Raw genomic sequence first — 12,042 nt, 5'->3', positions numbered from 1 at the left:
GCGCCATCACCCAGCAATATCACTGTCTGAAGGCAGGATAGAAGAGAAGGTAATAAAGTCCTCCAAAAAACAATAATCTCTCGCTGAATTCTTCCAGCAAACATACCCAACTAGTTCCGAGAGACACATAAAAACAATTTAATATTTATAATTATAATAAGACTACTGAAAGTGGCGAGAGTGTCAAAGTAGCCAGAAGTCATTCATTTTCAATGAGAGGTGGCGACGATAAGCGGCACAGCACGTCTTCACCTGTGTGAGCATTGTGGATAGTTGAAATCAAGTCAACTTTATGATAATGATCTATGACATGGTTCTATGGCAAGTTATCGGAATGTAGAAGTCCACTGCTTAAGAGGGTTTCAGAGAACACATTCCTGGAGCAGTAAAGACAGACAGCGCTGTCAGCAGGGCGGTCAGAGCGAACTCCAACATATGTTTGTCATAATCACTTACTGACCTTTTCTACTACCATTCAACATGAGAAGTACCGTCGTTACAAACTCAACAAGGTTGTGAAAAAACATCAAAGAAGGTATTGGTCTACATTGACATGAGATCATTTGCTGCCGACTGTCAACTGTGCATTTATGATATGAATTTCTGGTAAATACTGGTAATACTGGTACTGGTAAATACTGGTACTAGGGGTAAAAAGTGTGTCACGAAAACATTGCCTACTCCATTACACCACCATCAGTCTGAACAATGAAGGCAGGATAGATCCATCCTTTCAACTTACTTATGCCAAATTTGGCTTTAACAAAGCCAAACGTTGCAGCAGAAATTGAGACACAACAGACCAGGCATCATTTCCAGGTTGTTACCCAACCTGCCTGGTTAGTTTTTCAGAATTCAGTGTATTATTATAAACACTTTTAAAATCAACTGCAGTAAAATTTGACAGTGTTGGGTTACTTGAAAAAAGGAATAGATTACAGGTTACTGATTACTACTGGAAAATTGTAATTTGAATATATTACTAATTACATGTAAAAAGTAATCAGAATACTAATTACTTTACTTTGAAGTTACTTTTAAAACATATAAAACATAAAAATACAAAATATACCGTAACTATTTCAGTAATTTATTATTCACTGTAAAACATTATAATTGGTTTAACACAGCAGCTTAACTAATTTAAAAGATTTGAAGAGAAGGTTTTAATTGTTGGGTGAACTTCTTCTTCATTTACTTAATATTCATTTGTTCCAAATCTGTTTTTTGTTGTTGTTGTTGTTGTTGTTGTTGTTGTTGTTGTTGTTGTTGTTGTTCTTTTGAACGAATAGAAGACATTTTGAAGAAAACTGGAAACCTGTAACTGTGAACATCTATTGTAGGAAAAACACATAGATAACAATGTGTGGAGACAAACTGTAAATGCTCAAATGTTGAATCAGTGAAAGCTGGAATACATGAGTGTGCCACGCTGCTTGCATGCCATGTGCGCATCTCTCCCAATATGCATCCATTAGACACGCCTCGAATGGAAATAACTAACTTGTGCAAACCAAAGATGGGATATGTGAACGGTCCCATAAGCAGCTTTGTTTCTCTTCAGATTTTCAGAAGTTATTCACTCCTGATCCTGCACAAAATTCCAGTTTAGCCTGTTAAGGCTGAGTTTAGCCGCTGTGCTTTTGGCCTTCGATATCCTCCTGGGCAACGAACATTGTCGTAGGATGCTTTCTTTTAAATTGCTTGAAAAAGTTGCTGGTCGAGTTAAAAGCAGTCAAAATTTCTTTAGAGACTGGACTTAGACTGCAGACTTGTTTTTTCAGCTGAAACTCATTCATTCATTCATTTTCTTGTCGGCTTAGTCCCTTTATTAATCTGGGGTCGCCACAGCGGAATGAACCGCCAACTTATCCAGCAAGTTTTTACGCAGGGGAAAACTGTAGGGGAAACCGGAGCACCCGGAGGAAACCCACGCGAACGCAAGGAGAACATACAAACTCCACACAGAAACGCCAACTGAGCCGAGGATCAAACCAGTGACCTTCTTGCTGTGAGGCGAACGTGCTACCCACTGCGCCACTGCGTCGCCTCAGCTGAAACTGTGATTTTAACAATAATATTGTTTTATAAAATCTATATTCATATTGTAAGTATAACACAATTACACTGACTTTAGTACTTGTAATCAAATTACACAATTTTAAATGTAATTCGTTACATTACTGTGTTCCACAAAAAAAATGTAATTAGAATACAGTAATGCACCTAACTCTGGGAATTGATGCAAATATCTATAAAGATCTGATAAACACTGCTGTAGAGCTTTTATAATTATGTTAGAAGTGTTATATTGTTGTTCATATTTCACGGTAAATCTTTTAGAGATACAAATAAATCCAGATTAGGAAGTAAAGTATACTGTAGGAATGCTTTTGATTTTTATATGCTCTTTTAAAGTATTTTTAGGGTGAATCCAAGATGAAAGCTTGCCTGTTGCCTGTTTCTCTGCGAATACAGCTATTTACCTAAAAACAAGCTTTAGTTAATTAATCAAATAAATACATGTGGCCTAAAAACAACATGTTACATGCATCTTTAAATTTCTAAATATATATAAATAGTTTTTGGCAAAAAATAGAAATAAAGTCAAGAAAAGTGAGGCTATACCATACCATGATATTAAATGTACACTGGTGTTTAAGAGTAGGGGCTTAATTTTATTTTATTTTTCTAAAGAAGGTAATATTTCAGAAATTAATTAAAGCAATGAGGCAGTAGATAAATCATCACTATAGTTACAGTAAAATCCATAAAACTAGATGTATGTTGTCAAGTTTTCAGATCCTAAGATCCAGACTATGCTGACTAAAAGCACTGTATGTTTAGGTTCAAGAAGCAAGTTTGCTGGATGATTTAAGGGATCTTGTTTAATTATTTATAATCATTTCCCCCCTTTTTTGGCTTTGGGATTTGAGTACAGGAAACAGTATAAAACATTAGAAAAACTAGAAAATCAACTCGAGTAGCAGTAGAGATTTATGTGCTGGAGAAATGTGATTGGTCACTTTAGTATGTGTCAGCATTCCTAAAAGCACTTTCTGAAGTTTTTTAAGTATTGGGTTGAGCCTTTAGATGGGCCAGCCAAAACACTGCTGCAAAAATGAAGTCTTGATGTGAGAAAAGCGTGAATGAGAATCTCACTGTCTGTAATTCGCATAACTTAGAGGTGTTATGAAAGTGATAATATGCTGTTTTACAAACATTGTTAATTTCGTTGCTAAAAGTAAAATGGCTGTCAGTCACAAGTCCTATGTTTTACAGTGTTAGCGACTTGGTTACTTTTTTGCAAACCCAAAACCACTATACATTTGAAGTCAGAATTATTACCCTCCCTTTGAGTTTTTTTTCTTTCTTTTTTAGATATTTCCCAAATGATGTTTAACAGAGCAAGAAAATTTTCACAGTATGTCTGATAATATTTTTTCTTCTGGAGAAAGTCTTGTTTTTATTTTTTATTTGTATTTATTTTATTTGTATTTATTTGTATTTATTTGTTTTATTTTGGCTAGAATAATATCAGTTAGAATTTTTTTAAACACCATTTTAATGTTAATATTATTAGCCCTTTAAGCTGATTTTTTTTCGATAGTCAACAGAACAAACCATTGCTATACAATAACTTGCCTAATTACCCTAACCTGCCTATAGTAAACCTAAATAACCTAGTTTAGCCTTAAAATGTCACTTTAAGCTGTATAGTGTCTTGATACCCTTTGTGTGTGTTTTTATATACATTTATATATTTTCAGTTTTATTTTCCCTTTTTGTTGTTTCTTTGGTACTTTGGACTTTTTTGTTGTATTTATGTATTTTTTTTTTTTTGTGCACTTTGTTTGTGCCTTCACTATGGATGTACTTTCTGGCGCCGTAAATAAATTTCACCTCGTACAAAAGTGCTTTTTCAAGTGAAACATTTTTATATCCTGTTACAAACTCACATTTAACCTCTGAAGGCAAGCTGGTGGGCTTGTCTTTATCACAAGCATTCCAGTTTAGAGTTCTTACTGGTTCTTATTACATAAAAAATAGTATCTGCATAGTGATAAAGAATATTGACTCTTTATAGAAGCTATATAATATATAATAAGAACTGAGCCATGAGGAACACCATAAAATTACTGTTAGGTGTGTGCATGGAGTGCGACATAATATTCTGTGTTACCTTCATGTAAGTAGAATCTAAAATACTCTAGGATTGAACCTGATACTGTACATTGGTTAGTCAAACCCAATCTTATAATCAGTGCTATAATCAAATTACAAATACTCAAATGACTGTAATTGAGTAGTTTTTCTCAGGAATTGCAATGTACTAGTTAGTTTTAAAATTGTGTACTTTTACTTTCTCTTAAGTACATTTGTAGTGCTGTATCTGCACTTTTACTCCACTACTTTCCTTCAACCTGCAGTCACTACTTTATTTTTTCTTGTCCATGGAGATTTAAAAAATCAATCCTGTGATTCCCGTCCAATGGAATCGCACATAGAAGTAAAGAGGTAAATCGCATCATAATATACTGTACTACCTAAAGACATGGGCGATTTATAATTGCAACAAACTGTTTGGAAGCATTAAAAGTAGATCCAAGTAGATGTCCAAAATCGTCACACCCATTGACCCAGAGACTGTTTAGATGCATGCCACTGATGAGAAGATGACGGATGTTTAATGTATGGAAACCGAAATGGCCTTAAACATCCAGCAGGCACAAGACGTCAACATGACGTCAGGTTGAAGTTGTACCCTAACGTCGTGGGGACGTTGCATTTTGTTTGGAAATAAAAATCAAGTTGACGTTAAAACTTAATGTCAGACCGACGTCAGTGTTCAACGTTCAACCTAAAATCAACCAAATTTCAATGTCTAATGATGTTACAGCTTGACATTGTGTGGATCTTAAAGGTGCAGTAGGTGATCTGCCAAAATGCTAACCGCTTAGCATATTGTCTTTGGACGGCGGGGAGGGACTGTGATTCAAAGCCACCCCCTTGAAGCAGACAGACAACCCACTAGTTCATGTTCATGTCATTCACTTAGTTAGTGCCAGCGCCATGCAGGAATTACATTAATTACTTTGCCACACTTACATGCTTTTTTAGAGTGAATATTCAGAGTAGCATGGTAAACAGTATAGGAAGGCTATCATTGTTCAAAAATGACCCAATGTGAATATAAAAGCAACATCAGCTCAATAAAGCAGTTAGGCGGAATAGCGCTATTTACTGATGTTTTGTTGTTTAACTAAATATAAATCTACATTATAGATGCTGTCAAAGGACCTTATGAAACTGAGAATAATCACATCAATCTTTCACCAGGAGATTTCAGTGGCTGAACAACGTCTGTGCATACAAGTCATTCATAACAACACAATCTAACATAAGCTTAGCCTGACTAAGTTTTAAAACATTACCTGTCTAACAGTGATACTTCAGCCATGTGTCGTCCTTCCTCCAGCATGCTAAATAATACTGATTCAGGTTTTTCAAAAGTTTCAATTCAGCCTTTGATTTCTCCCGGTCCGTCTCGTGACCGCGCGGCCACTTTAAGGGCGAATTATACCCGCGCCTGGCTTTACAGTAATCGGCCCGAGCGCGTCTGTCCTTCAGTGGCTCCGACTCAGCATCGGCGAGCGGCCCGCAGATCGCTCGCCCGCATGCTTTTGTGATGCAGATGGGCTAATGGCGGATCTGCGTGAACAGATGCGCAGAAGTCCAAATTTACAATTGCTGACAGACAGTCTGACCTGCTTATCAGAATTATGGGAGATGTCGGTCCGACTCTATTTAATTGGATGAACATTGTTTTGTTTTATGCTTTACCCAGAATATAAAAATTCTTAAAAACACATTTGGATCATTTACTGCAATCATTACTATTGGACTGTGAAGAGACTTCCAACCAGCACAACAAAAAATGTTTCTGAAGACAATCACCTACTGCACCTTTAACAATATGACGTCTATCAGATGTTGGATTTTGCTGTCATACCTGACAAATGTTAGTATTTGACGTCAATATGATGCTGGTTTAAGATGTTGGCTCAGCATTGGATTTTGGTCGTTTTCCAACACAACCTAAAATAAAAAAAATAAACAAAAATCAACATAATTTGATGTTGTTATTGGACATCAAAATAACATTGTTCCTAGACAATGGCTAGACATTGATTTTTGGTCATCTGACATCACAACGTAAATCTTACCTAATATTAACGCTTTATGACATTGTGTTACTGCTGAACAATAACTAAATGAACTACAGAATGTTACGTTTACACACATCCACAAATTACATGTAAATGTATCAGCTTTTTACAGGGTAATACTCACTACTCTTGAGTACTTTTGAAAGATCTACTTTTTACTTATACTTTTGAGTATTATTTACAATACTTTTACTCTACTTGCACTACATTTCTGGGCAAGTAATGGTACTTTTACTTAAGTATGATTTTTCAGTACCCTTTCCACCACTGCTTATGATCCAGCATTAAAAACTGAGATCTGAAATATCTAGATTATCAAGATTGACAGTTTATCTTATTAACTCGCAGATCTGTTAAATGAGCAATTTTAGGGCTATGATAAGGCCACACTAGAATGTCTCATTAGGATTATTAATGTTGAGACCATTATTGAGCTATAAGAATACTACGTTTTCAATTACTTTGTCAGACTGGAAGAAAATCAGCATCGCTTTGCTTCACCACAGCCCTAACAAATGCTGTCTTTAGAGTATGTGAAAAATTATTTGCTGAAGGAACTGATTAACAATGTTCAGGATGTCTCATAATTAGGAATTTAATACTGTTTTGAGCAAGTTAGTGTGAAATAGGTCAAAAAAGGACCCTTGAAGAATTTGTATGTGATGTGACCTTAGTGGGTTTATTAAGGCTGATGACTGAGAAACTGGACATTATATTTTTTACAGCCATAGATCGAATGTTAGAGACCACTCCAAAAGGACAAGTACCAGCTTTGGTTTGTTTGATCTTATGAGTGTAGAATGCTGCGAACTCGTTGCACTTTTGTGTTAGGAAACGTTTCGATGATATTTGAGGTGAGGGGTTAAACAGCCAATTTACGGTGGAAAAGATGAATCTGTCTCTGTTAAACTTGACACTGTGTGGCAGACTTTGTCTCATTATTGAAGAGGTCATATCGCAAGGAATAAAAATTTCCTTGATTGTTGAGAGAGAGACAAAATGTACAGTGAAAGCACTGTAACTTTGAAAACTTATTCCCTAGAAGTTCCTTTCTTCCCTTCTTTCACCAGATAGGGGTTCAAAAGGTAAGGATCAGAATCTAATGTTATCTATCTAAGGTTTCTAATGCTATATGATAAAGGTTTAATCTCCATATATTTGCTTAAAATATTGTTTGAAAAAATGGTTTATTACAAATTGTTGCAAACTATTTATATTGGCTGAATTTAAAAAAAAACAAATTAAATTGAACATTACTAAATTTAATGTGTTTGTTTAAATTCAGCTCATATAAATGGCTTTTGACCACTTAACTTAAATATTAATATATATTAAATCCAATAAATGTTTTTCGATGAACAATTTCAAGAGTTCACACTTAGCTGATGATTTATCATAAGCTTGTTTGGCATGCTGTCCTCGAGCCCAGGGCTCCCTGCCGTTCGCAGAACGAGAGGGGAGATTGAGCTCAGGTAGATCTCAAAAACTCCTTGGCTGAAGTGGCTAAAGTGAACTACTTTGAGAGGGAAAGAAACTGATGCTAGGAGCTAGACAAAGTGGTCATCTGGCTTAGTCTGTTATGTATGATGCATATCTTTGGACGGTGGCATTAAACCGGGGAACCTGGGGGAAACCCATGCGGACACGGGAAGAACATGCAAACTCTCCACAGAAACACCAATCAGCCCGGCGTGGACCAGAGCCTGCAGTGTTCTTGCTGTGGAGCAACAGTGCTAACCACTAGGCTGCCGTGCTGCCTAATCTATGAGAAAAAAAGGAGGAGAAAGGGAGGAAGGGAGGTTTCTTCTGGACAAAAATAAATGTGGAATGAAGACAGTCATTATCTATAGTAACTTAAGAATCAAATGATTGGAGGATCATGATAAGCTAATGCAGGACTGGCTGTTGTAAATCATAAGCACGTAATCCTCTCAAAATTAGTTTACAAATAAACTTCACTTAATCATTTAATTCAAGTAAATATGCATTTTCTGTGATCTAAAGGCTTCAGGAATCATTCCAGTATGTAGATTTGCTTCTAAAGAAACATTTCTTCTCATTGTCAGAGTTGATAAGGATTAATTTTTGGTGGAAAAAAGGATTGTTGTATGAATAGCAAGTTAAAACACGAGAATTTATTTGAAATAAAAAGCTTTTGTTGATTCTTACTGCACTCTTGCTTGAAAAAAATTATCAAGTTTTTTTTTTAACTATTTAAATTAGTATAAATTTATAAATATAAATATTATATAATTTTTTTATAAGCTATTATATTTAAATTCAATTCATCTTTATTTCTATAGCGCTTTTACAATGTGGATTGTGTCAAAGCAGCTTTACATAGACGATTATAATAAACTGAAATTGTGTCAGTTCAATTTTCAGAGTTGAAGTTCAGTTTAGTTCAGTTCAGTGTGGTTTAAATTTCTCTGCTGGAAGTCCAAACACTGAAGAGCAAATCCATCGATGCGCAGCTCACAAGTCCCAAACCAAGCAAGGCAGTGGCAAGGAACAAATTTCGTCAATTGACAAAAGTGTAGGAAAAAAAACTTAAGAGAAATCAGGCTTAGTTGGACATGACCATTTCTCCTCTGGGCAGAGCTGTAGTCTAGGCCCCAGGGGCAGGAGAACACTAGACGTTCATCATGGAGTCCTGCATGTGTGAGTAGGTCATTGGCGAGTGCTCAGGCTGGCCCACGGGATCAATGCGAAGACTCGTCTGTCTCATGCACCGCTCCTCCATGATCACCACAGCATCAGCTTAGAATACGGAATGGTTCGGGATTATGGATACCTTGCGATCATGTCTTGGATTGCATCAATGGTGCTGCATAATCTCTAGAGGCCTCGGGATGAGTATCCCCAAGTGGAACTAGAGAATAAAGAAAATAATCAGCGTAGCTGCTGTTCATAGTGTATTTAAATGAGATGCAAAACTGAAGAGCTGTATTACAATGAAAATAGTATTTATATAAACAAACATAGAAGCAAACATGTAAAGCATATGAGTACTTCTAACAAAATGTCTGGTGCACTAAGGAGGAGTGTGTTCTACAGGTAGTTGTCAAGCTCACTCACATGCATTGGAGCACACTCTGGCATCACACCATTATGTGATGCATTGTGTGAATGTTTTACTAAAAACATATTATTTAATCTACAGTAGTTTTTAACTGAGAGAGTGTGTCTGGGTCTCAGACATTATCAGGAAGCCTATTCCAGCGATTAGGAGCCATAAATGAGAAGGCTCAACCTCCTTTAGTAGACTTTGCTATTCTAGGTACTACCAGAAGCCCTGAGTTTTGAGATCTCAAAGTTGGATTGTAGTGAGACAGAAGGTTGATTAGATAAACAGGAGCTAGATTATTGAAGCTTTATAGGTAAGAAGCAATATTTTAGAATCAAAACGGAATCCTGTGCCTGTGTAAGGAGCATTAAATTGGGGTGATATGGTCATATTTTGCCCCCAAACTTCAATGTCTGTTCAATGCACAGAAAAGCAAATGACCTAATAAGGAAAAAATGAAATACAGTAGGTTTTCTACTTAAACGAAAGCAATTTGAATTGTCAAAGATTTGTCCAATTTTTAAATCTGATTCCAGAGCTTCAACGTAAAGGAAGATTATAACTAAAAAACTCAAATGAAATGAAACCCAGTCCTGTTCCTCTGCAACCACACAATCAGCTCTCTGCCTATTGTGTTTCACTGAGCCATTGAACAGACTCTACTTTTAAATAAGATGTTATAGATAGTGTAATTACTGCTCTTTCAAATAAGTCTTGGCCTTGAAGTCTGTTCATCTGTGTGTATTTAACAGGTATGCAGTGCCGTGCAGAACCAGGACTTCACAGTGATCGAGGACTACTGTTTAGGCCTGAAGGCGCTGCTGTATCTAAAAAGCATAGAGGAGCTGCACGATTGGGACGGCCAGTCTCCTCCCACCATTCGCCACCAGAAGGGCAAGCCCGTTCCCCATGTGAGCGAGCTCATTGGAAAGGTGAGTATTTTGTGTGGCTGGTTGCCTAAGGCTCGCTTTAGAAAAAGGAAACTTTACTTCTGGATAACCTTTAGTGATTTGTGTTGCAATTAAACAGGCAAAACCCGCCTGGTGTGGAGATAATGCTTTATTGAGTCATGAAGGATGCATAAGGTTGCGGGTGTTAGTAAAATAGCTGGGAGGAAGATGCTAAAAGGGGTGAACAAAATTTACTTTCCTCTACTTAGCGTGAAAGAAGCTCCAGGCTTCCTCAGACCCGCTTCGTGACCCTATGACCGTTTGACCAGTAGGGGCCTTCAGCTATGCTGCTGTGTAAAATGTGGTGTGAAACCCCCAATTTTATTGTTTTAAATACTTGTGTGATCAATATGAATGATTTTTTTTTTGCCTGTTTGTCTTTTAGTTGTGAATTGCATTACACAGTGAGCACAAACTGCAAGGATGTTGAATTGTTAACTAAATCAGAGCTGTGTTTTCTGACTGCAATTACCATATATTTATTTTTAATATCACTAAATTATTTGAATTGTGATTATGTTTGTCTCCCTCTCTCTCTCTCTTTCTCAGCGGCAGCCAAACTCAGCTCTCCATTGAAATTTCACAGTTGCACAAAGAGATATTTTCCCCATCACTACACCGTATTCATGCAGCATAAAAAAAAACGAAAGCACACAAACATATGCAAATGTTTCTCTCTCCATAAACAGCTTTGTGCTTCTGTTGAAAGTGATGGAGGAGGAAAAACACTGTGAACTGATAAGTGCTATTCCTCGACTACAACGACATGATTTCGAAAAACATGAGAGGCGAAATCTCTCTCTCTCTCACTCTCTTTCGCTCTGACTCACTATCTCTCTGCCAACAGGGTGTCTATAGAGCTCTGTCCAGAAACAGACACAGTGTTTTGGGGAGGCTAGGTGTTACAGGAGGGTGTTTAGATACTTTTATTTTCTTTTATTTCAAAACATTGGAAACTTGTGTATTTGTCAACATATGCAAATATACTGCAAATTATTTATTTATTTATTTATTTAGTCAGTCAGTTTTTGTGCTTAGTTAAACTGTTCTAGACATCCTGAAATGGAATGTGTAGGATTCAGGAGTTTGTGTTATTGGTGTGTTATTATCAGTAGCCTTTAAATGAACTGCAGCCAGCAACTTATAACTTATTTTTACACTTGTGCAGGATTAACATACAGGTTGGGACAACGGAGGTGAGGATCCACGTGCAGTTCTTTATAGGGCTGATGTGAAACTGATGGTTCGACACAGTGTCGAGAAGTGTTTAGAAACACTGCACCGAACCATGATCTGAAACACCCAAGTCACGTGACTTAGGTGATTTGAAACGCACAGGTCATGTGACTAAAGCAATTTAAAGCATTGATTATTTCAAAAGCGTTTCGAGCTGGCAAATCTGCATTTGACCTACAGGGTCAGATTAAAACTCTCATATAGGTTAGTGGACTGTGTGTGTGCACATAGTTAATGTGCTGCAAATGGCTTTTGGGTTCGAATCCCGACTTGTACAAATATTCCGAAATTATGATTTTATTTATTTTAATAATGTTATTGTTTATGGTAAAGTCTTGATAGGATACAGCTGCAGAGACGTCATCAATTTAGCATCATTTTTGTAACACTGTATAACAATGATTAATATTTTTACAGTACTGTGATGGTTGGGGTTAGGGTAGACCTTAATAAAAATACAAAAAATGGGAAATTTAATAAATATGTGTAGTTTATTTGGTGGCAGATTTGTAGTTCTCCAGCAATCTGCATGGGCTAGATTGCTGGTGATTATGACAGC

At 36.6% G+C, this 12,042-nt stretch overlaps 1 protein-coding gene across 2 annotated transcripts in view; it reads left to right on the top strand.

Annotated features, from left to right (window-relative positions):
• dpydb (dihydropyrimidine dehydrogenase b) overlaps positions 1 to 12,042 on the top strand; it is a 303,194-nt gene that overhangs the window by 262,292 nt on the left and 28,860 nt on the right. Inside the window, exon 20 of one of the 2 annotated variants that reach the window (XR_012386199.1) lies at positions 10,050 to 11,035. Coding sequence is in view for 1 of the 2 variants with exons in the window: in NM_212893.1 (NP_998058.1) it covers positions 10,050 to 10,229 (180 nt within the window). In the remaining variant the exon portion in view is untranslated. 2 annotated transcript variants of the gene reach the window in all.

This window comes from Danio rerio, chromosome 2, assembly GCF_049306965.1.
Source record: "Danio rerio strain Tuebingen ecotype United States chromosome 2, GRCz12tu, whole genome shotgun sequence".
NCBI classification, from domain to species: Eukaryota; Metazoa; Chordata; class Actinopteri; order Cypriniformes; family Danionidae; genus Danio; species Danio rerio.
This window is presented reverse-complemented; position numbering and strand designations above follow the sequence as displayed.